The sequence below is a fragment of the Pygoscelis adeliae genome, unplaced genomic scaffold (genome assembly GCF_000699105.1).
Source record: "Pygoscelis adeliae isolate BGI_AS28 unplaced genomic scaffold, ASM69910v1 Scaffold9, whole genome shotgun sequence".
NCBI lineage: Eukaryota > Metazoa > Chordata > Aves > Sphenisciformes > Spheniscidae > Pygoscelis > Pygoscelis adeliae.
This window is the reverse complement of record NW_008825557.1, coordinates 1361830-1385114: the sequence shown is the minus strand read 5'-3', so window position 1 is coordinate 1385114 and position 23285 is coordinate 1361830. Positions and strand designations below refer to the sequence as shown.

Here is a 23285-nt window from a genome sequence, read left to right as displayed (position 1 = left end):
TGGGAGGGACACCGCACTGGAGCAGGGGAAGAGAGTGAGGAGGAAGGAGCGGCTGAGACAACATGTGATGAACTGACCACAACCCCCATTCCCCATTCCCCATTCCCCTGCACCACTGTGGGGGAGGAGGTAGAGAATCCGGGAGTGAAGTTGACCCAGGAAGAAGGGAGGGGTGGGGAGGTGTTTTAAGACTTGTTCTTATTTCTCATTATCCTACTCTGATTTGATTCATAATGAATTAAACTGATTTCCCCAAGTCGAGTCTGTTTTGCCCATGACAGTAACTGCTGAGTGATTTCCCTGTCCTTATCTCGACCCACGCACCTTTCGTTGTATTTTCTCTCCCCCCTGTCCAGTTGAGGAGGGGGAGTGATAGAGCAGCTTGGTGGGAACCTGGCAGCCAGCCAAGGTCAACCCACCACAGAAAGACAGTCATTGCTCTAAAAATTTAGAATTTATAAAGCTCATCAACAACATTTTTCTGTTTAAATAATGAGGCTACAAAACATGAAATGCAGTGATATTGACTGGTCAAGATCAAATTATTTTATCCTCAGAAGTTTATTTTGATATGTGTAATACAATTAAGGTATTGATGAAAAAGTACATTTCTTTAAAACCAAGGAAATTGTATTAATCGATAGTTCAGTTAACTTCTTTAACTTCAATTAACTTTGCCTAAGACTTATGTTTTTGTACCAGTAGGAATAGGCGTAGCTATTAAAAATTCATTTGCATTAGCCTGATTGTCACTCCTATGCAAAAATGATGCCATCGCTGGAATCTGAGCAAAGTAGCTTTTTGCCCGGATATGCTTATGTTTTATTCTGTGAATAAATGCCGCTTCATAAGCCTGAAAGGAAAAAAAATCCAAATCCCATTAAATACAATTACAATATCTAGCAATCTACATATTGCTTCATATTTTAGACAGTATAAATAGTGACCCTTTAATAAACTAAGCCAGATAATTTATTCAAATAAGAGACATAATGAAATATTTTGTAGTTCTATACTGCTACCTTATGGCCCAGTAGTGAAAATTACTAACCACTCCTTGTGAAATATTAGTCACCTTTTAAAAACAGAAAAACTGGCTTTTTTTTATTGGTCCAAGATAAAACTTTTTTTTTCCCCAGATAAGAACATTCGTACTTACCTTTGAAAATTAAAAAAGGCAATGCTTAAATATCAACATTTTCAAGGTGATGACTATAGAAAATGTCCTTGATAAGAATCAGAGTGATTACTTACAAATAATCACGGCAGCAAGCATTTTGCAGCATTTCAGTCAGCCTTTGTGTTCAGTGGTGACATTTTCCTAACTTTCTAGTGATCAGTAGTAGTTCAGATGATGCAATAAATAACCAGAATATTTCGCTGAAAAAACCCTTTGCTATCGCTATAGTCATCATTATGAATAACTGCTATTAAAGAAAGTGCTTGAGAGTCCTTTTTTTGTTTCAGTGAATGAGAAACAATGATTCAAATTATGACATTCTAACTTCGCTTCATTTTCCTTATTTCACACTTATTTTTTTTTAAATAAAGCTTTGGCCATTACCAGTGAAGAAAGGTGACTCCTCACTATAGCTGGCCTGCTTCTATTTTTGTAGCAAGAGCTAAGCGAAAATACCTTATGATTTTTAGGTAGGTTTGCATACCTTACCTTTTGCTCTTCTGGCCTAACTCCCATCTCCACTGACGCTCTGGACCTAATCAAGTTAATGGCATCTCTTTGACTATGACATCCAGACTTAGGAAGTTGTGCTGGTTTTGGCTAGGATAGAGTTAATTTTCTTCATAGTAGCTAGTATGGGGCTGTGTGTTGGATTTGTGCTGGAAACAGTGTTGATAGCACAGGGATGTTTTAGTTACTGCTGAGCAGTGCTTACACACAGTCAAGGCCTTTTCTGCTTCTCACACCACCCCACCAGCAAGTAGGCTGGGGGTGCACAAGAAGTTGGGAGGGGACACAGCTGGGACAGCTGACCCCAACTGGCCAAAGGGATATTCCACACCATATGATGTCATGCTCAGCATATAAAGCTGGGGGAAGAAGAAGGAAGGGGGGGACATTCAGAGTGATGGCGTTTGTCTTCCCAAAGACAACTGTTAACACGTGATGGAGCCCTGCTTTCCTGGAGATGGCTGAACACCTGCCTGCCCATGGGAAGGAGTGAATGAATTCCTTGTTCTGCTTTGCTTGCGTGCGCGGCTTTTGCTTTACCTATCTAAATGTCTTTATCTCAACCCACAAGTTTTCTCACTTTTGCCCTTCTGATTCTCTCCCCCATCCCACTGGCGGGGAGTGAGCAAGCGGCTGTGTGGTGCTTAGTTGCCAGCTGGGGTTAAACTACGACAGAAGTTAAACCAGATAAGTGCATAATCAGAATCTTTGCCTGCCATAATGCTAGTAACATAAATTTATGGATGCAGAGAAGCATCACTAGCTTCAGACTGCCTGAACAGCGCTGTTGACTGAAAGTGAGACAGAGGAGTCAATAAAGGAATTTCCAGCTTGACATTGATTGTACCTTTTAAAGCTAATGCTCACATAACCATGTGTCTGCTTGAAGACACAAGTTGGGCACACACACAAAAAATATCATGGATGGCAGAATTCCCTTTACCTTTAGAATTCCTTGAGTCATGTTTTGTCCTCAAAGCAAACCTTTCATTGAAAGAGCAATTCATTTGCTCTGTCAATTTAGTTATCACATACTCTCAAGACTTCCAACAAGAAGGGCAATGAGTAACAACTGAAGTTGCATTTGTGATGCACACAAATTGTTAGAAATTGAATTAAGAACACCCTGAACAAAAGGACACTATACAACAATGACCTCATATCACTACTGAGATAAATCAATGACCTAGAGGTGAAAGGCTTAATAATCCATTACTAATTGCAGGACAAATACAGCTCACAGGATTCTCTCACGCCTTAGAAAACTAAATACTCTACCACATGCTGTCCAGTGGAGTGAGATATTTACCAGACTACCATGTTTAGATATGGAATTTGGGGGGAGTGGTGTAAAAATACACAGTTTCAATGACTTCTTTAACAAATTCTTAAGTTTTTTCAACTCAGAACAGCAATTATGTTTTTATTGCTTAATTACAAACTATATGATTACATTGTCGGGGTACTTAAATGACATCTATGTAAGAAAGTAAATTGAGATAAATTTTATTATGACAAATGGTTAAGTTCTAGACAAAGAGCTATTCTGTTATTTGATGAGAAATTTATAAGGCCAGAAACTAATGAGGCAAGAGCATGTGCAAGAGCACAGGCATACAGTTGTCACAGTATTTATGGTTAGTCCTTAGTATGTTTTTCATCCAGGCCAGCTCTTGTCTGATCTCAGCTGAGGGAAGAGCATAGGTATGGCATTGTTCTCAGTGGGCAGCATGGATGAGGGCACTTAGCTTCTTGCATTTTGGGAGGGAGAATCAGGGCAAGACAGAGTTCAGGCATATGGATGTGAGCTGTACTATGTCAGCTGCCCTCTGGACTAGTGCCTGTTTTATTTAATAGTATAGATGCAACCATTTAAATAGTCACAATGGGCCAATTTAAACATGGATGAGTGTAAGGACTAAATGTGGCCAAATATCATTAGTCACAGGATTCTATTAAAACATAATATAAATATTGTAAAAAATTAAGCCCATCAAATCTTACCTCCTGAAGGTTACACAGCCTAAGATGTGCATCCGCCTCATCTTTAGTGAGGAGAATAGTGTTCCACGGAGACCACTCACGCTGCTTATCCCATCTGACCATAACCAATTCATAGAGGTCACTGCAGGCACTGAGAGCTGACTGACAGCCCCATATGTTCTCAATCATGTACTGCAGGTCTTGATGCTGAAATGGAAAACAGGGTTAAGAAGGAAGAAGCGTGTTTCATTCTATAACAAAAGCATTGTAACCATATAAGAATCCAAATAAAGCTTTGAGTAAAAAATCTTTTTCTATGTATGTGTCATATAATCACTTGGTTAAAGAATGTCTAGATATTCACATCTTCCTGTAGCATGGTGTGGCAATTATTAACTGCATTTTTCTTCTATCATCTCTAAAATACTACATTCTTACTTTGATTGTCTCTGCCAATGGCAATTCATATCTTCTGATGTGAATCATCCTGATTGCTTAACTGCTCTTATAAAGCTTCTTAAATCTCACGGTTTTTCTTATGTAGCATGCTTAAGCCTGTTCAGATCTTTTTGGTTAATAACAATAATCCATCTCTGTCATTACTGAGATGACTTTACCACTTCAGTCTTCAGTTCGGAATTGATGTTATTCAACGAATGAGTTATTACGCTAATAAATTACTTAAAGTTTACATATAATCAGAATAATCTGGCCTGGAAAATGTGGGAAATTAGGACAAGAAAAACTTCCACCTGTGACAAACCCCAAATCACCGCCTGCTTTGCTTTCTTCCCCTCATTCTGCTGTCGACATATGAAGAATTTATTGTGCTCATGATACTGTTGTTCATTTTACCAAATGAGATCATGTGATCAGGTAGCTATGCTACATTATTAACAAAAAAATAATAGAAGGTCTGTTTGTAAAGGTTCTCTAGTACAGAAAGGCCTTTAAATGTACTTTTAACCTATGCCTAAGGTTAATTTACATCAATCTTAATTTGTTTTATTTATCACTAACCATCCAAAATCACTACTAAATCTTGATAAAAACAGCCTCTTGAATGGAAAAAAAAAAATTGGGGCATCATTTACCACTGTACTTTGGCAAGTGTCACCCTCCATTAATTCTTCTCTGTATTAGTCATGGAAAATAATTAGAAGATTTTTATCTACAGGAGTCTGCAAACAACAGACTTTTAAATAGGTTTTCCTCCAAGCTAGCCATTTGAAGACAACTCAATTCCTCTGAAAAGAAATCTTCACTTAATTAATTAAATAATGGTGCTTACATGTTACTAATTAAATTCCTGACAAAGAATGAATGAAACTATACCAACACAGTGCTTTAGTGAAATGTAGCCTCATGTATTCTCATCCATCTTGCTTCCAAAATCCAGGAGCCCATGTAAATTCTTGCCAGGGAAAATGTAAGATAAGAGCCGGGCTTAGAACCTCCACTGGTAATAAATCTGTGCCTACTGATCCCAGGAGCATAGGACTGCTCCTACATCTGGTCTTAAAGCTGGTCCTACAGGGCTCCTTTATTAGGTTTCACTAATTGGCTTCTGTTTTCAGCATTTCCTCCTTTTCACAAAATTTCAAATAACTTTTGTATCTTCTTCTTAGAAGCCAGAAATTTGCAAGCAGACACATTAGCAAGTACTACTACATGCGTGCTAAGCTACACATCTCAAAAGTTACCAGATCTTGCAAAAATCTATACTGAGGCATATAAGGGTCCATGTAAAACAGATCCATAATTTGACTCTTGTTTTTCCTGGATTACAGGTTTTTTTCTGCCTGAAAACTAGGCAAAAGCTTGTTCTACGTTAAAAATTCTCAGGTAACGGGGAAGAGTTTGATTTAAGAGACTTCTGCACTTTCTAAAGGTAGGCATGCATTTTGCTGTGAAATTTTACAGTTAATTCATTTCAAATGATGCTTCCCTCCCACCCCCTCTAATAATTTGTTCTGTGCTCACAAGAAACAGAAATGGCCTTCAGCACTGTCATCTGACAGGTTGGGAACAAGTATCATTGAAGGCTCAGCAGCTGAGACTGGGAAAAGAGGGTAGGCAGCAAACTGATAAAGGAGTTTAGTGTATTTGTAACTTCAAATGAATACGATGTTCCCATTAGGATGTTGCTCATCAAGAAAAATCAACGCCGTAGTACGTACCATTGATTCGAAGGAGCATGGCATAGTTAAACCCCCTGAAAGAATAAAAGGCAGCCTCGGTACTTTACACATTTGCTGAACTAGTTCATTTTGATACCAAAAAGGTCTTTAGTTGCAGTAAGCGGAATTCGGTGGAGCTACCATAACTCCCACCAACTGCTTTTGCCTTTTAAACCTTAGCAGCACTCATATAGGTGGGTCAACCCAAACACAGTTAGAATCAGTATGCAAGAAATCTGAAGAAAAATCTTTTATCTTCTCACAAAAGTCTAGCATCTATCCACAGACAATACAATCAGAGCCAGTAATGGTACTGCACTCGGCAATGAATGAAGCTGTCATAGCTGCTGCAGAAAACTTCTATTGTGACCAAGTAATTTCTAGATGCCTTAGAGCTGTTTTCTGGATCTAAATGGAGCAGGGGACAGATGGTTGTTGGGAAGAGAAGGAAAAAAAAACGAAGCAGCACAGAAAAAAACTAGTAATTTAAGGAAATGTTAGGAAAAAACCCAAGGAAATTAGTGATTTAAGATACAAACCTCTGTCATTTAAGTATTTACAACTCTAAAGAGAAGAACTTGAAGTTAATTTGGATGAAAATGAAACAGTATCTAGAGATGTTGCGGTGGTACAACCATAAACAGAACTGCAAGTGAGGGCCTTCAGTGTCAGCAGTTAAGAAGCAGTCATGTTTCAGTGCATCAATGGCCACCAGCCATCACAAGCGATGTGATGCGATGTGAGAGAGGTCCAAAAGATTTTGGAGGATGTTTACATATTAAGATAAACTAAGTTAGACACAGACAAGAAAAACTTTTCAGCTTAAGTGAAAACCAATATGGATGAACATCATCTACAAAATCCAGATTCTTTGATAATATTTCTTAACACAGGCACGATAATTAAAGAATCCCAATCTTCCTTTTGGCAACTGCCATTGGCAAAGTGCTAAACCACAGCATGGCTTGTTTTGGTAGCAGTGGGATATTGATGACTGGCTTTTGTTTGCTTGGTTGTTGTTTCAGACATACTGAAAATACAGTTCAAAAACTGTTCTATGAATGTTGATGCTGTAGAGATTTTTATTACTAAATTTCAGGAAGTTCAAGTAAATCTCAGCCATTCAATATTTTCAATAAATAACACTTTGCAATTACCTCAGATTTGAAACTTTCCCAGTGGATACTGGATGTCAAATTCTTTTGTTGACAAAATAAGTAATAACAACTAAAAGAGAGAATTTGCTGAAGACAGAGGCAAGAAGTTCTTTGAACTGAGTTGTTCCAGTAATGATTATTAAGAAACATTAGCTACTTAATAGTATTGCAAAAGATTACAGATTATTACAGATAATGGTAAAAAATTAGAAAATTAAAATATTTAGTGAATCCCTCTCCTAATAAATGCAAAACAGTAAAACTTTCAACTATACAGATATTCTACTGACATAGAACAGGAATGTCAAAACCTCAGCTTCTTTATTTTTTTCCTTCTGAGAACACAAAACAATTTAGTTGTATTACTAAAACAGTCCAAATAATGGGGCTTAAAATGTTTTACTAGCATTATGCCTTGAACAGTATGATAGTCATAAAAACATTATTCTTGCTTTACAGATGATGCCAGTGACTTTAAACAACAGGATGGCCATAGCAGAACCAGAAGAAGAAACCGGATCATCTGATTCTTTGACCTGTCAGCTAGGCTTCTACCTTCTTTTAATGTGTAGCTTGCAACCACTTTTGAAAGTACAGCTATACTTCAAGAGCTTAAGCGCTTCTTCTTTATGGTATGGAACATCCCATATCACAAGAAGAAGTTTTTGTATCTTTTAGCCTATTTCTCCACCTGTCAACAACATCCACAAAATAAAGGAAAAATTATAGTCAAAGCCACTGGTTTCCATCATTAGCAATGCTCTTTCAGACAGTACCTGAACTAAGAAAACAATTTTAGCATTGTCCTGATAATCAGCTTCAGACTTTCTGAGATTTTCTAGTATGAGTTTGTGCTTCAAAAACGCTTCTCGTCGCCGAGCCTCATTATCAAGCTTGCAACACAAGCGACATCTGCCAATGGTGCGGGAATTAGCAGGAACAGGAAACTCAGTAGATGGTAAGTAATTTTCGCAACTACGACAGAAGTTAACATTTTTATAAAGCTTTAAGGGATCTGGTGGAACCTACAAGATTTAAAAAAAAAAAGTTAATTTAACACAAAGTATCTTTCTATTACTTGTGTGTCACCCTAACTCTACCAGAATACATTTTACATATGTTCATGCAAGTATTCTAATATGTAAAAGCCAGTAATATGTATTTTAAAACATCCAATAGAGTTTACTTTTTTTTTTAAATAGAAGACCAAAAGCCATTCTACTTTCTGACTGTACTTGTTAAAATCAGTTATACAGATCAGTCAGTTCATTTTTAAGCTATATGAAGATCCTAGACATTATGCTCCAGTAGTCCTGCTGGCGCTTTTATGTATGCAGATTGTAATCTCTGGGAAGATGACAACACAGAGGAAAGAGAAACTAATTCTTCTGCATTTAATTCTTCACATAGAATCTGCCCTTTATGTCAAAGATAAAACCTTGAGATTATGGGCATATTAATATTTTGGCATAAGAATATAAAATCATCAGAGCCACATGTCCAAAAACAATATAGGGGAAGATAATAAACTAAACTTGCTAATGACCTCCTCAACCTCATATTGCTTCATGGGTTCTGGAAAGAATTTAATGTAGTCTGTGCAGAGGGCCCAAGCCTGTAATTGGGTAGTTTGAGTAATCTGATAGTCCAGCTACCTATTGTGGTCATCTGCCTTTTTTTGAAAGTACCCTGAGGATTTGGTCGCCTTCACTGTCTGTTGATGAAATGCCATCTGTTTTATGGTCTACAGAAGGTTACAAGATTCAAATACAAATATAGGTGCAATTCAGCCTTCAACTCAAGGTACAGTTAACCAAAAAGCTACAGAAGCCACAGATCTCCTATCTCCAGTCTCTGCTATGACCCATCTAGGTAACCCTGTTCATAAACTTAGTGTAAAATAACTGCTGGTTGGTTCCAAATCCCACTAACATTTACTGACAGATTCTCTACTCCTGAGATACCATCAATCACTGTAAGAGGAATCCTCTTCTGATAGATGCAGAATACATGTTGCTGCCTAAAGCAGAAACATGATAGTGAATTGTATTTTTAATTGTAATCTGTAGTCAGAAAAGAAAAACAATCACACGACTTGAGAGGTGTCTACCACTATCTCCACTTCATAGCTATATCTGCTTCTCATGAAGCAGCAACTGGTTGTACAACAGAAGCTCGTAACAGCTCTTGGTTAGGTGCAAGCTCATTAGACATCACTTTGACAATGGCAATGTTCTTTCTTTCTGGACACGTGGGATGCTGCCTCTTGTCCAGTGGAGAAAAGATAATTGCCCTCTCTATTGGTTCCCCATTCGTTATTACAATTCACTGTTACCATCCCATAAGATCTACCATTTACAATTCTCAGATTTTTTTATTTCATACATAGTGTTCCTGGGCTCTCTCAGTGCTACCAGCCATTTGTCAGCTTCTTACACCCATGTCTATGCCCCATGCTTCATATATGACTATATAAGCTTATTTGTGTGAAGCCTCTGTACTTGCTACATTTTACTTCTGGAGAAACTCCTCCAGCAATTCTACAGCAAAATCTAAAATTAAAAAAAGGTTTCCTTGTTTTCCATCCCCCTTCTCCACCATCTTTAGTTCGATGGCCACTATGTCAGACTGCAAAATAGGAATAATACCTTAAGTATCCTAGCAACTTCAGCGTTAAATTTTGGAGTTTTAATATACTGAAGAAATAATGTACAAATTCTTTTTCTCAGTCCTTCCAAGTTGCATTCTTTCACCTCTCTTGACATAAGATCAACTTCCCTGTCAATTAATTCTACTATTTCCCATGTCAATTTACATTCATGTTCCTGAAAGAAAACAAAAAGAATAGGGAAAAACTCCACAACAATAAGGAAGCAAACAAACAAAATAATTCTAATGCAACCTATAGATTCTTTGCTAATCATCATTCATACCTCTACATGTTCACGTAAGAACATGTTCATATAAGAACCCCTTAGTGTCTTAGGAAAACAACCTCCAAGAAAACTAATGTAAAGAACTAAAAAACTGAGAATGCTTACAGATCCTGCTTTAAGAGGCCTGTATAAATACCAAAGCGGTGAGGAACTGTAAACCTGGAGGCATTAAAAAATGCTAAGCAGAGGCACAGAACTCGTGCAAAGTTTTCAGTCTCCAAAAGCCCCAAGAAATATCTCCCTAAGAAGCTTACCTTGGCTATGTGGTAGGAGGTGTAATGTACATACACAGTAGACGGTTTAAAAAAAAAAAAAACAAAAACCAAACACAAACAAAAAAAGCCATCACACAAAACGCATGGGGGACTTTATGAGCATGCTTGGAAATTAGTCATTTCAATGTTTCAAATGCTTAGCAGGAGATTCTCCAGAGAGAGATGAGAGGTGAATGAGTTCAATGTTTTCTCACCTAAAACAGAGTGTTAATTTACAGAAATTCTAGAATTTGTTCACTACAGCAATATTGACTTGTATTAAGATGGGCAGGAGTTCATAAACTAGCAATGCTCCCAATGCTATATTGGCTTTAGATCAAATTCTGGTACTACCAATGCAAACAGCAAGATGTATGTTTGTTTTAATAAGACCAGGAAGCAACATTCTATTCTAGTTTGATGTCAACAGTATCATCCTGAAAGTATCCTGAAACTCATATTATTCTTTTTGTACATGAATAAATAAATAAACAAATATGAAAGACTAAAAAAAAAGCAGCCAGCTTCTAATTCACTGGGAACACTGGCAGCAGCAGTGGGGGTGGGGAGAGAGGGGCAAAGGAAAAAAAAAAAATTAATATTTGCCAGCCATAAAACTGGTAACCCAAACCAACAGAGAGAGAAGGTTCTAAACAGATGTTTCAAAGAACTGAGGAAAAAAAAAAAAAATAGCCACTTACATCTCTGCCATGGTTTTCATCAAGTTGTTATAAATATTAAGCTAAACTTTGTACTAAAATTGTATTATGTATTAATACACGAAAAACTCTAAAACCATGGGGTTAAAATTCTAACACAATTTGAAGAAAAATATGCACATTACAAAGTGAAATATGAATTTATCTGGAATGTAAATTACACTCCCATGCCAGGTGGTACACTAGGCTTTCTCTTGCTGCCCACTGATCATCCTATCACTTGTTTGCCAGAAGAAGAGTTGCTTGTGTGTCAACATAATTAAGTCACTGTGTCTCTGGGAAGTACAGCTTCAAGCTAAACATAAATAGAAAAATAAAACATACCTTCACTGTATGTCTGAGCGTTAGCAGCACATCTACCCTCTCATCTTTTGGGATATCATTCATGCTAATGCTGCGGTAGATTTCAAATAGTTCTCTGGCACGGAGTGTGTACTGTGTATCCATTTCAGTGATTTTTCCATCATACGCCTTCCATCTCTTAGGTTGTGCACACTTCAGAAACAATTTGTACAACTCTTAGCTATTATAACCTGATCACCAGCTGAACAAGTGCATTATGTTATATCAAGTTTCACCAGAGCAAATAGGGACTTAACATTAATGCTTGACTAATACAAAAGGCTAATTCAATGGTCGCTATTTATACAGTACCTTTTCCAGCAGAGCAAATATTCAACTGCACACTTTGTTTAAAGTTGCAGGTCATGAAAATTTTGACTTACAGCATATTAAAAGTAAACAATATTCTCCTACAGGGATATGCTCTTCTTTAAAATTAATTTACTGACAGTAGTGTTAGAATACATTTGCTCTGTATTTCATCTTGCAGTCATAAATCCCTCTCAACTATCAGTAAAAATCAATGGGACTGTTGACTGTGTAAAGATTGCAAATTTAAGGCCTCAGAGTCTACCGCAGTACAAAATATCTCCCGGGAACTGTTCTATTTGTGCTAGCTATACAGATGGATAGAAGGCACAGACTTCGGTAAACCTGACTAAGGCAGAGTATGAGTTTACAGCTTATTGGATACTTCACCTCGCTCCTTGTTTGCTAACTTAACCACATACCATATGCCTACTACTTCAATTGTCTCTTTGCACATCTTTAACTTCTATAGACAGTGAGAAGTTACGTGGTGTCAGCTGCCCCACTCAGTTTGAGAAGTCCAACCATTCTCCTCTTTCAGGAAGACTGGTTTTGGTTGCAAACCACACTGTTACACAGGAGGGAGATATCTAAACCCAATAGAAAGATAGTATTCAAAACCCTCTCCCCATCATTACCTAACTCCACTCTCTTTCCTTAATTGGGACAGCTATTGGAAACCTCATTCTGTGTATTTTCTTTTCACTGTATTTGGAACTTGAGTGTTCACAAACACTTGTGAACTTCACTTTGCAGACTCAGTGCGAGCTAACTTCAGTAACACTTCATGCAGCATTCACATGCCTAGTAGTTTTCTGAATATGACCCCAGCATCGACACAATCATTGTTTTGACCAAATATACAGACTTGCTATGGTGATAAGTCCTAAAAATACCAAGAATATTAGATAGTTAGAATAGATATGATTAGTCACCACCACAATCAAAATAGAGCTTTCTACACTTTCAAATAAATAAATTATAAAGTTAGGTAAGCAAAGGAAAGACAAAATAATTGAAAAAAGGATTTAACACTGAATAACTGACATTTAGTTACATTATCAGTGGGGGTGAAACTCTAATTAAAGGAGGTATTGTTAATCAGAGATCACAATTCAGAGCCAAAACTGATTAAGAAATGCAATAGCAAAACCAGACATTAGTAAAAAATAAAACTCTTAATTCGTTAGTGAAATCTCTGAACTGCTGCAAAACTAGAAAGATGAGATTTTCTCTCTCTGTCATAAAAAGGGAACATTCTCTTGTAACTTCATGACTTTGTTTCACTATCTTTGTACAGTACTAGAAATTCTAAAAAAAAAACCCAAGCAACTTAGAAGCTATATCATGCTGTAACTCCTTTGTATGGTAGACTGGCAAAAATCACCGTTTTCCACGGAGTAGTTAATTCAGTACCTACATTTGATCCTCTTCAATGAAATCACTTATAAGACAGAAAGGTCATTTGCTTATGCTAGGGAGAGTCAGTGGGCAGAGTTTACCCTAGGAAATGGTTATTAAAACTAGGTTCTTCTGACAAATTTGCAACAACCCATATATGAGCTAGCAGTCGCAGTATTCCACTCTGCAAATGACCCTTGATACAGACCAACTGTATTATGATAACGTCTAAATTATTCAAAGCAAGATATCATATCTGTAACTTCTGTAATTTTTCTTACTACCTCATCATAACTGGGTATTATATAGAAGAAAATAATTTAAAAAGAAAGAAATTATGCAGCATTTTACTGAAAAAAAAATAATACAGAGGTCTCATCAATATGAAGATTTCCAGTATTTCAGAAAGAATCACTAGCTCTCTGATTTCAGGACTATTTTCATGTATTCAAGATTGATGCGAGAAAACTAAAACTTCGAGATTTTTTGCCAGCTTTTTCTTGCCTTTTAGTGTGCTGGGAGTGCTGCGGAATTTACAATAATCCTGTTATCTGTATTACTTCAGAGAGCAAGACTACCATAACTGCATTCTGCTGCCAATGCATGAAAGCAGAAAAAAGCACCTGAGGAGAGAAACACATCACCACAGACACAGAGAGAAAAAGGTAAGAAAAGTAAAAAAATCCATAGGATGGGTGCAGAAATAGCACAAAGCATGAAAGGTATGAACTGAGAAATAGTTAACAATTACACAAATTCCTTTAAGAAAATAAAATTGCTGTATAAAAGCTTAATCAAGTACTTCCTCTTCACAATACAAATGCTGAAGAAGAATGAGCTCAGTGTAAAAAAGAACACCCTAGAATGTAGTGCACACACAACCAGCAGCAACCATTGTAAAACACACATGCATGAGGAGGTACACGCCTAAAGTAGCAAAGAAGGGAACGAAGGTTTCCATGGAGAAGCAAGTTTCATATCATGCTGCATTGGCTATTGCAGCAAAGTGAAATGCTTGCAGTCTTCAGATGTGAAATTCCTACTTTAACTGGCAAGTGTCCAGATTAACATTATCAGCTCAAAGTTCAAGAAATAACTGAATAACCTATAATCTAGCACTCCAACAATAAATTTCATACTACTAAAGTGTATAAATTGCACTGTTACAGTCACAACAAACCATCCATTTAATTTTGAGATTTCCAAAATTATTTATTTTATTTTTTAAGAAATGCAGAAATTGTTACTTTCTTTACCTCTGAGTTAGGCTGCTATCTATGTCAACAGTTTAGAACAACACTCAAAAACCTATAGCTGACATGATAAAAAGAGCGTGAAAAGTTGCAGTAGTTCAGAAGCTCACTAGATTTTCAAATTAAAAAGAAACCAGTCTCTTTAACAAAAAACATAATTTATAAATTTAAAATAGGAATAAATAAATGAGTAGTAAGCGCTTCAGAAACATGTCCACTGTTTGGAAAGAGAGAGCATCTCTCATCTCTCATGCGTCTCCTGAATCTCCAAACGTCAATTGTCACTAAGAATTCTGGTACTGAAGAATATTTTGCTTCTGATTCCCAGATGTAAGAAAACTGTACAACTTGTATATATACTGGAAGTAATCTATATAGGATAGGACATTGGAAAGCAGTCATTAAAGGAAAAATAAAGATAGAGACTCAGTTAAAAGACAAATATATTTGCTTTGACTGTTCCAGGCTTCTTTTTCTGAGAAGATAACAGAATAGATTGTAAATAGTAGAAGCAAATATTTAACATTCAAGGTTTTGATATAATTCCTAAATATTTAGTTTTCTGTTTTTTTGCACTCTTGAAAGCAGTAACAGAGAATACAATCACATCACAGCAATAAACTTGGTAACAGTTCTACCAACATTTCAGATAAGTAGTTTGTTCATAATGAAGAAAGGTAATAGATTTTATCAAATCACTTTTTACAGTCCAGTTCCCATACATCAGTAATAAAAAGAATGAAAAAAGTCTTTTTTGGACAAAACTGCCATTTTTACTTTTGAGCACTAAATAGTCAAAAATAATAAAAAAAAAAATCATAGTAAAAGACCCATTTCTGTTGCAGTATTTCTTTTCATAATTATGTCACATACTATGAAAACAGTCAAAAATTAAACTATTTCTTTTTTTCTGAGGGGATGGATTGCTGGGATGTCTACCTAAAAAGGACTTTTTTTTGTATTTTACATTAAGGTGCCATTGAATCTAATGCCATTCTAAATCATCTTTGTGTACAAATGAATTCTCATCTTTGTTTTATAGATGAAAGCCTGAAGAACACTTGCATTAAATTTCATCCCCAAGATCATACAAGGATAAAATCTCAAGTTAAAGTTCTAACACAATTGAAACTAGTGAATTAATAACTGATTCAATATGATATAAAATTCAGTCAAAGCTCTTCTGGGTTTCTATCCTGTACATAAAAACAGAATAAATGCTTTCCTTAAAGACAGACATATGATGACCAGAGGCCTGTGCTCAATGGGGCAATAAATGACAAATCTAGTTCCCAAAGGATAACATTTCTGAGGGAAGAAGAAAAAAGAAAAAAAAAAAAGAATCAATTAATCCATTCTGCAGGGTTAAAGTTGAGTTTTGCAAATACTTGCTTAAACGTTTGCATTTAAGTTTAAATGCAATAGCAAAACTTTCACTATAGAGAACAATGAACAGAACATACCAGAGGGAAAATCAGTTAGTCGTTAGTTTTGATTAGTGAAGCTGAGTATTTTTGAAAGAGAAGCCAATAGGCAGATTTTTAAAGTTTCAAAAACACATTAGGAAAGAGCATAGTTTCATGCATGAATTCCTACATCACTGTAATGCACACAATACAAAATATAGAATGGTAGGCAAGACCTTGATGCTTTAAAACCTCAAATTAACCATTCTGAATTGTTAGTATTTGAGCCTTTAATGCTGTTAACAGTGCCATCAGAATCATGTTCTTTATGCAGAATAGTTACATAATACAAAATTCATCCACTCAGTGCTGTATTTTTATATTATATATACACACACCTGAGATTTACCATAGACACAGGTAGTTAACAGTCTTAATGATGCACTGTTAGACCTTCCATCAGTCACAGAGCTAAGAAATGCTCAGCTTGGAAAAAGAAATTTACTGAATTTTACTGACATAAACAACTAGATGATTTGGATATTTATAACATTAGCATTCACATGATTAACTGTTAAAGCTACAAAAGTTACTTTTGGCAGGTAGTTTGCAGATGTCTTTTCTGTTCCTGTACTTCGGTATTCTTTATGTTCAGCCTAAAATTACATCACTGACCTTAGCCAGAAAGCGCAGCGTTGCTTTTTGTTGATTCTCCTCATCTGCATTTAGCTTGTGTCTCCCAATGGAAGCAATCAGCTGTGCCTCTTGTTCCAGAAGTCCACAAAATGCTGCCTTTCTTTCAGCTCCAGTAAGAGTTCTGTTAATCCGTTCAGTCTCTTCCTGCTTCCATACTACAGATACCCAAAATATTTGTATTTTTTACAAGATGTTTTCCAGTGAACCTTCTACTTTCATATTTAAGAAATAACATAATTGATTTTCAATATGCATTAAAAGCCAGTTTGTATGTTAGGGAATTGATTGTTATGCATATTTTCAATACATGCAAAATGGCCCAGAAATGAATGTAATTTATACAGATGTTCTGTGAGAGTACGTGTGTGTACATCAATTCCAAACTGCCAATTCGTACTCCAAACTCGAAGACGGGTTAGGAGAAAAAGGAACTCTATGTGAGAAAAAGAATTTAGCTCCTGTGGAAACGTGTGATGAAATGATTTCTTCACAATTTTGCATCTAAAATAACTGTTTGAGACTCAAAAGCTCCAAAAGGTATGAGCAATAGGAACTTTTTAAACAATTGCTCATCAAAGTCACAAGGAAAGATACCACGGAGATCTTCTCAACAGATTAAGGACAGCATCCTACTGTGGTACCACTAATACTCAGTGCTGAGAATATTACTGCTTCTCCCTGCATAAATGAGTAAAATCTGAAGAAGCTTGAAGTCCTCCAACACTGAGATAAAACTTGACCGACAGTCACATTTAGCACTCCAGGTCTTACACTGAATATTTGAGTGGTATCATCTTTTGCCATCTAAGGCAGATGGATGCGCATTAATAATTAGATAGTCATTGCCTTACTCACCCTTTCCTCTTCTACAACAGAACCCTTCAAGTGGAAGTAGCACGCAAACCACAAGATAATAATGACAGCAGCACGTCAATCAGTACACACTGTATAAGAATCTGGCCTTCTGACTCTTAGGTCAAATCACCAAACCACAGGTACCCGCTGCACTTATAAGTTAGACTACTTAATGACAGAAACATACAGATGTATACATATGTCTATCATGGTTTATTTTGTAGTACCCATTTTTTGACTATAGGTGCTGATACACAGACAACATGCCCTTACAAAAATCTGTTCGTGAAATCAAATTGTGTTTACTGAATAGTGTTTTCCTTTGCATACGTTGTAAAAATTCTTGGCTTTTCTGAAGAGTCTGTTCCATTTCAAATACATCTGGAGTTTTGTAGGGAATTTTATAATATCCAACACTTCAACATTCCTGAATAATGTCTCAAAGTGTTGTTATTGTTCCAGAACAGTTATGCAAAGGCAAAGCCCAACATAAAGAAAATAATCCAGTAAGTGATGCACACGTACTGAAAAAACCTATAACATCCTGTATCAGGTAAGATTAGAGGCAGGAGGAGGGAAAGGAGGAAGGTTTATTTTCTGCCTGTGGCTTCCTTATCTACAATACCTTATGTTTTCCATTTTAAAATATTTCAATTGATTTCCTTAAGGCTCTCCAAGCTTTGGTATTAATATGACAGCTGTCTGACAAGTTCCAAGTACCCAAAGATATATTTTTAAATAAAGCCATTTCAGCAAACAAAAGCACCGCATAGAATTAACTTACATGAAGCTTTATATGCCTGAAGGGGGCAGCAACTTCAAAGGCAGAGCTAATAAATACAGGAAGCAATTTTGTACTTACAGAAATGAAGCAGCTGTCAGTTATCATCAATACTCACCTCCTGAGTCACCATATACATGCAATCAAGTTAAAAACATTCCTTTTAGATTATCTGTTCTACAGACAGAGATTTTCCTCCTAGTTTTTATTCCAGTTTTTATAAAACCAAGTAGTTCTGACTTTTCAAATAAATAATCAATGTCTCTATATGCAGACAGACTGAATATACAGATACATCTCATCTGCACCATACAGTCAACAGGCAAGTTTCTGTACCAACAGGAATTGCTTGTACTGGCTGACCCTGTAATAGTATCCCCCTGTTGTGATCAGCAGCAATAACCTTCACAGTCTCTAGAGGACAATAGTCTCATTCTATTACTGTCACAATGATTTAGCTTGTGTAGACTGTTGACACTATAAGAATGTAAAAGTAGTTTCAGATGCAGGTAGAAAAAAAAAAAAATCTTCCTAGAACCACTAAGCTCTGCTAAAATAAAGAGCATGACTGCGAGTCTCCATGTAGCGAAGTAACTAGTCAACACCAGTAAACAAAAACAAACCAAAAAGATTGACACCAGACCATTATTTTTAACAAAAAGTTAAAAAGACATTTCAAATACTGGAGTTTGTTCTGTTCCAGTTTTGAAGTGGCACATGTTTTTTCAGGTTGTCTAGATAGTAAATCCCTGAACATGCAAAGCTGAAAGTTTTATTATTTGTGAATTAAACTAAGCAAAAGAGATACTTATATAACCATAAATTTTAAATCTAAAAATATAGGAAATATCAGCATTTATTCACAACTTTAACTCAGCTTTGTTGTTTCTATTGCAAATAAGACTCTTTAAAAAAAAGTGGATCATACATTTGATTGCACATTAGCTAGGAAGCAGTTTTTTAAAGAAAATATTGCAGGAAATCAGATACCAAATAGTAGCACTTGCCATAAGTGGAGAGGAAAAAAATTATTATTTGGGCACCTTGGCTTTTGATTACCTAGTCAGACACACCTTTAAAATGGCTTGATTCTTGTGAAGTGAAAAGCTAACTATCTGTGAAGAAAAAGGGGGGAGGGGGAAACAACCCCTAACAAACCACAGATCTCATGAAGATACCATTCCCAAAATTCTGAAGTTTAAGACCAGTAATAATTTTTACATTTGTCACAAACAGTAATATTTATAAGTCATTTATACATTCAGACAAAACAATTTGTTCAATGCCACACAAAGTATGACAGTATTATAAGATTAGCGTATAACTTGGGAATTCTTGAATCATGATCCTAAGCTCTATGAATAACACACGCCACCAAATTTATGCTCAGTTTACCATGGAAGAAATAGCTGGGATGGTTTAAGGTAGGTGGCTTTGTAATGAAGCAGGTAATCCATTGGGCCAGTTCTGCTATAAGGATGGTACTGCCCAAACTGCCGAAGAGTTATATCATAAGCAAGCACTGTAGCCTTAGATAACATGAGTTGTTGAAAGTCACAGTGCAAGCATCTTGCTTAAAAGGAGACATTTTAAAAAGAACTCTTGCAGTTTCATTATATGCTAGTACAAGTCCACTGCTTTCTATTGTTTTTGTTTTTCCAAAAGGACATACTCTAGGTTTTTTGTTACATTTGCAACATTATTCTCCTGTAAGTTACGTCAATTATCTGCAGTATTCACCTTATTTTTCCAGGAAAGTTGAGAGGTGCTCGCCTATATTAGACACCATCCACTCCAACAGGAAAAGTAAGTTTTTCAGGATGCCCTGTAGGACTCCTAACAGATTTTTTTAAAATTTTGACAACACAGTTTTGTGAAACATGGAATAAATTATAAAGGAACAAAAGCAGAAGGAGAAGACAACTAGGACAAAAGGAATAACCTCAGTCATATATTGTAAAATTCTGGGAAGAAATCTAATCTATTATAAAAAACGTCTATATTAAATGACAAATGAAGGATCTTAACAGTAATTTCTTCATGGTATTATTTTCAGCATCCTAAATGTAGAATAAAAAGATTAAAGTAACTCTGATCCAAAAAACCAGTTCCTGTTCCTCTAGCTGACCTTAACATTAGAGGTTAATGGAAAAACAAAAACAAACCCAAAAAACCCTGCCAAATAGCATTATTCTACAAGCTGATTATTTCCTAAAAAGGTGTGCTGGTTTTGGCTGGGATAGAGTTGATTTTCTTCATCATAGCTAGTATGGTGCTATGTTTTGGATTTGTGATGAAAACAGCATTGATAACACAGGGTTGTTTTAGTTATTGCTAAATAGTGCTTACACAGTGTCAAGGCCTTTTCTGCTTCTAGAAATATATGAAAGTCAAATAATTCTTTAAAAATGAAAGAAATTCCACTGTAAGTCAACAAAATCAAGGAAGTATCTATAGAAACATGTCAAAACCAGAAGAGTTTGTTTTAAACAAACCGTACTCTTGCTGATTTGAGAGTATCCCTTTAGGAGAAAACTTACATGCTAAAGCATGGTACAGTAGCTCAAAGTCTTCTTTTGTTTTAGGGTTCTGTCTTCGTTCGTGCTCCCTTCTCAGTTTTTCTTCTTTCTCTTTTTTTCTCCGTAACTCTTCTTGGGCCTCCCATGCCAGCCTTAACCTCTTTTCTTCCCTCAGATTTTGCACTACATTTATAGCATGCCAACGACGGAAATATGTCTGTAATACTATTACCTATATATGATACAATACCAAAGAATCGTGAATTTAAAACAATACAGCATAATTTTTTTTTAACTGTTATTTTTTCCAGCTACTTAACTACATTTTTTCTAAGATTTGTCTTGTACTCAAACTAGTTTAAATGTTACAAAACCAGTAATGTACTATTAGTCTAAACACTAGTATGCTTACTTATTTAGGTAACCACAGGAGTTTAATCAGCGAGTACAGTAGAGAAACTAGGTTCAAATCATCAAGTTAAAGTATAAACTGCAATTACAAAATCTATTTTTCTTTTTCAAATCTCTCCTTAAAAAATGCATTTTGCCATGTATTGTTTTTAATCTTTTCAGCTTTGTGGGCAGAGGTCCTCATTATACTATCCATTTATATAGTGTCTAGATTGATAATTTAGACACATATTTGCCAAATTTCTTTTAAATTTCTAAATACAAAAATCAACACATACACACACAAAACCAACTGCACTTTATTTGTAAACAAATAATGAAAATGAAGTTGCCAATGCTGTTGTGACAGAACTTAAAAAAGAAAATTAAAAAATGCACTTTCCAAAGCTGTGGTCGTTAAAGACTAGGGAAATGTCTATAGTAAGCTAAGGGAGCACAACGCACAAGCCTGAGCATCTGCCAGCTGAGTTAGCACTTGCACCACAAGCAGTTTAGCCAGGTCAATACCATGAGCTAATAAGCATTGTTCAGCGTTGAAGGCTATCAGGCACAAAACCACACTAATACAGTTATACTGTCTCTAGAGATACCGTAACCTAACATTTCTCTTGAATATGCTTCAGCTAGTATTTCAATATGGAACTACACTGCACTGTGCGAGCCCATCAACTTGAACAAACACCAAGCTGATGTCTCTCTACTGTGCATTATGGATTACCTACAGATACATTACAGATTTCAGTAAGTGGCAGTAATGATCAGAGTAAAACATATTGGCAGTCCTGAGGAAACGGCTACCTATTTGGGTTCCACTTCTACAAGATGCTTATTGCCGTCAGCTGATGCTGACCAAATAAGAAGTTGTTACAGAAAACTTCTACCCAGAAGATTTCAAAGCATCTTGCCAACCATGTCAATACAATTATCCTACTTGGACACGTGGGGAACCAACTGTTTTTAGTGAGATTCAGACTGTCTATTTTAAGCAATCAAATTAATAACTAGACAATTTACAAAGCAGTGCCCGGCCTAACATGATGTCGGGTGTACTTAAGTGAGGTGTGCAGTCACTGAATATATGGGTTTCAAAAAGCAATTTGGAATGCCTAATTGGCATCCTCTGCACAATGACTATACAGGACCTGTCATCAGAATTGCCTGCATGAGGCGACTCAGCGCACCAAAAAACTCCACAGGCGCATTGCAGGTGTTTGAACAGCCAGGTTCTACCTGGTTCTACCAAAGCAGGAGCTTGAACACAATCCAAAACAGAACAGTATGCCAAAGGTAACCTGTCAGGCCGTTAAAACAAATAAACCTGAAAACCACAAAACCCATAAGCTGAATGCAGGTCTCCTAAATCCTAACCCAATACTCTATATCCATTTGAGGCCATACATTAAGCATGCAGAATCATAGAATAGTTTGGGTTGGAAGGGACCTCTAAAGGTCATCTAGTCCAACCCCCCTGCCATGGGCAGGGACATCTTCAACTAGATCAGGTTGCTCAGAGCCCCCTCCAACCTGACCTTGAATGTTTCCAGGGATGGGGCATCCACCACCTCTCTGGGCAACCTGTGCCAGTGCTTCACCACCCTCAGTGTAAAAAATTTCTTCCTTATATCTAGCCTGTAGCTTAGGTCCTTCCAAAGAGATCATGAGAATGCCGTAGGGACAAGCCCATTTTAATTCCTAATGCTCTATATGGAAGCTTAACTGTCACTGTAAGACAGAAACCAGTAAAATCACAATTCTTAGTATTTAAGAAACCACAAGGTCTCAAATGTCATTAAAAACACTAATATTGTAAATGAGCAGACACACGCTTCCCCCATATCTGAAAGATTACAAAATGTGAAGATTAAGCAGATGTTTTGCAGTTCACTGTTAAATTCACTCTTTGAACACTCTGAACACTCATTAAATATTCAGATAACCTTTGTAATACTTTGCTTTACAGATACAGTTTCAAACAGAGGAGAACCTACCGCTTCAAGTCTACGTTTATGGTATTCTTCCGCTGTAAGATACTTTCCAGGACTTACTAGTTTGTCAGTCATGTTTGACACGTACAGGCCAATTTTAGTCATCTGTGTTGATGTTGTATTTTTTGTTTGCTGTGGCTTATTTTTTTCAAAAACCGTCTGGGGAAAAAATGCATGTCAGATTGTAACAACATATACAGAGATTTTTTCTTCATTACAGTAAGTGGCAAAATTAGCTATTTGTAACAAAAATCACAAGACTAATGATATCCATCCACTAAATACTTTCAGTTGCACACTTATTTCTGATCTACTTCCTCATTCCTATTGGAAATAATTGTGTCAACATTCTATTCTGTTTGGCAAAACCAACATTCTAAAAAGACACTACAGAGCCATTACCTGCGT

The 23285-nt window shown here is 36.3% G+C and overlaps 1 protein-coding gene across 1 annotated transcript in view; it reads right to left on the bottom strand.

Moving 5' to 3' along the window:
* Positions 1–685: 685 nt before the first annotated feature.
* Positions 686–23285, bottom strand: part of IQUB (IQ motif and ubiquitin domain containing) — a 24652-nt gene continuing 2052 nt past the window's right edge. The window contains exons 4-11 of the mRNA XM_009332286.1: positions 22881–23056; positions 20503–20713; positions 16306–16481; positions 11244–11414; positions 9659–9835; positions 7787–8035; positions 3695–3880; positions 686–853 (exon numbers count right to left, since the gene is read on the bottom strand). Coding sequence (XP_009330561.1) covers positions 686–853; positions 3695–3880; positions 7787–8035; positions 9659–9835; positions 11244–11414; positions 16306–16481; positions 20503–20713; positions 22881–23056 — 1514 coding nt within the window. The remainder of the gene's footprint in view (positions 854–3694; positions 3881–7786; positions 8036–9658; positions 9836–11243; positions 11415–16305; positions 16482–20502; positions 20714–22880; positions 23057–23285) is intronic.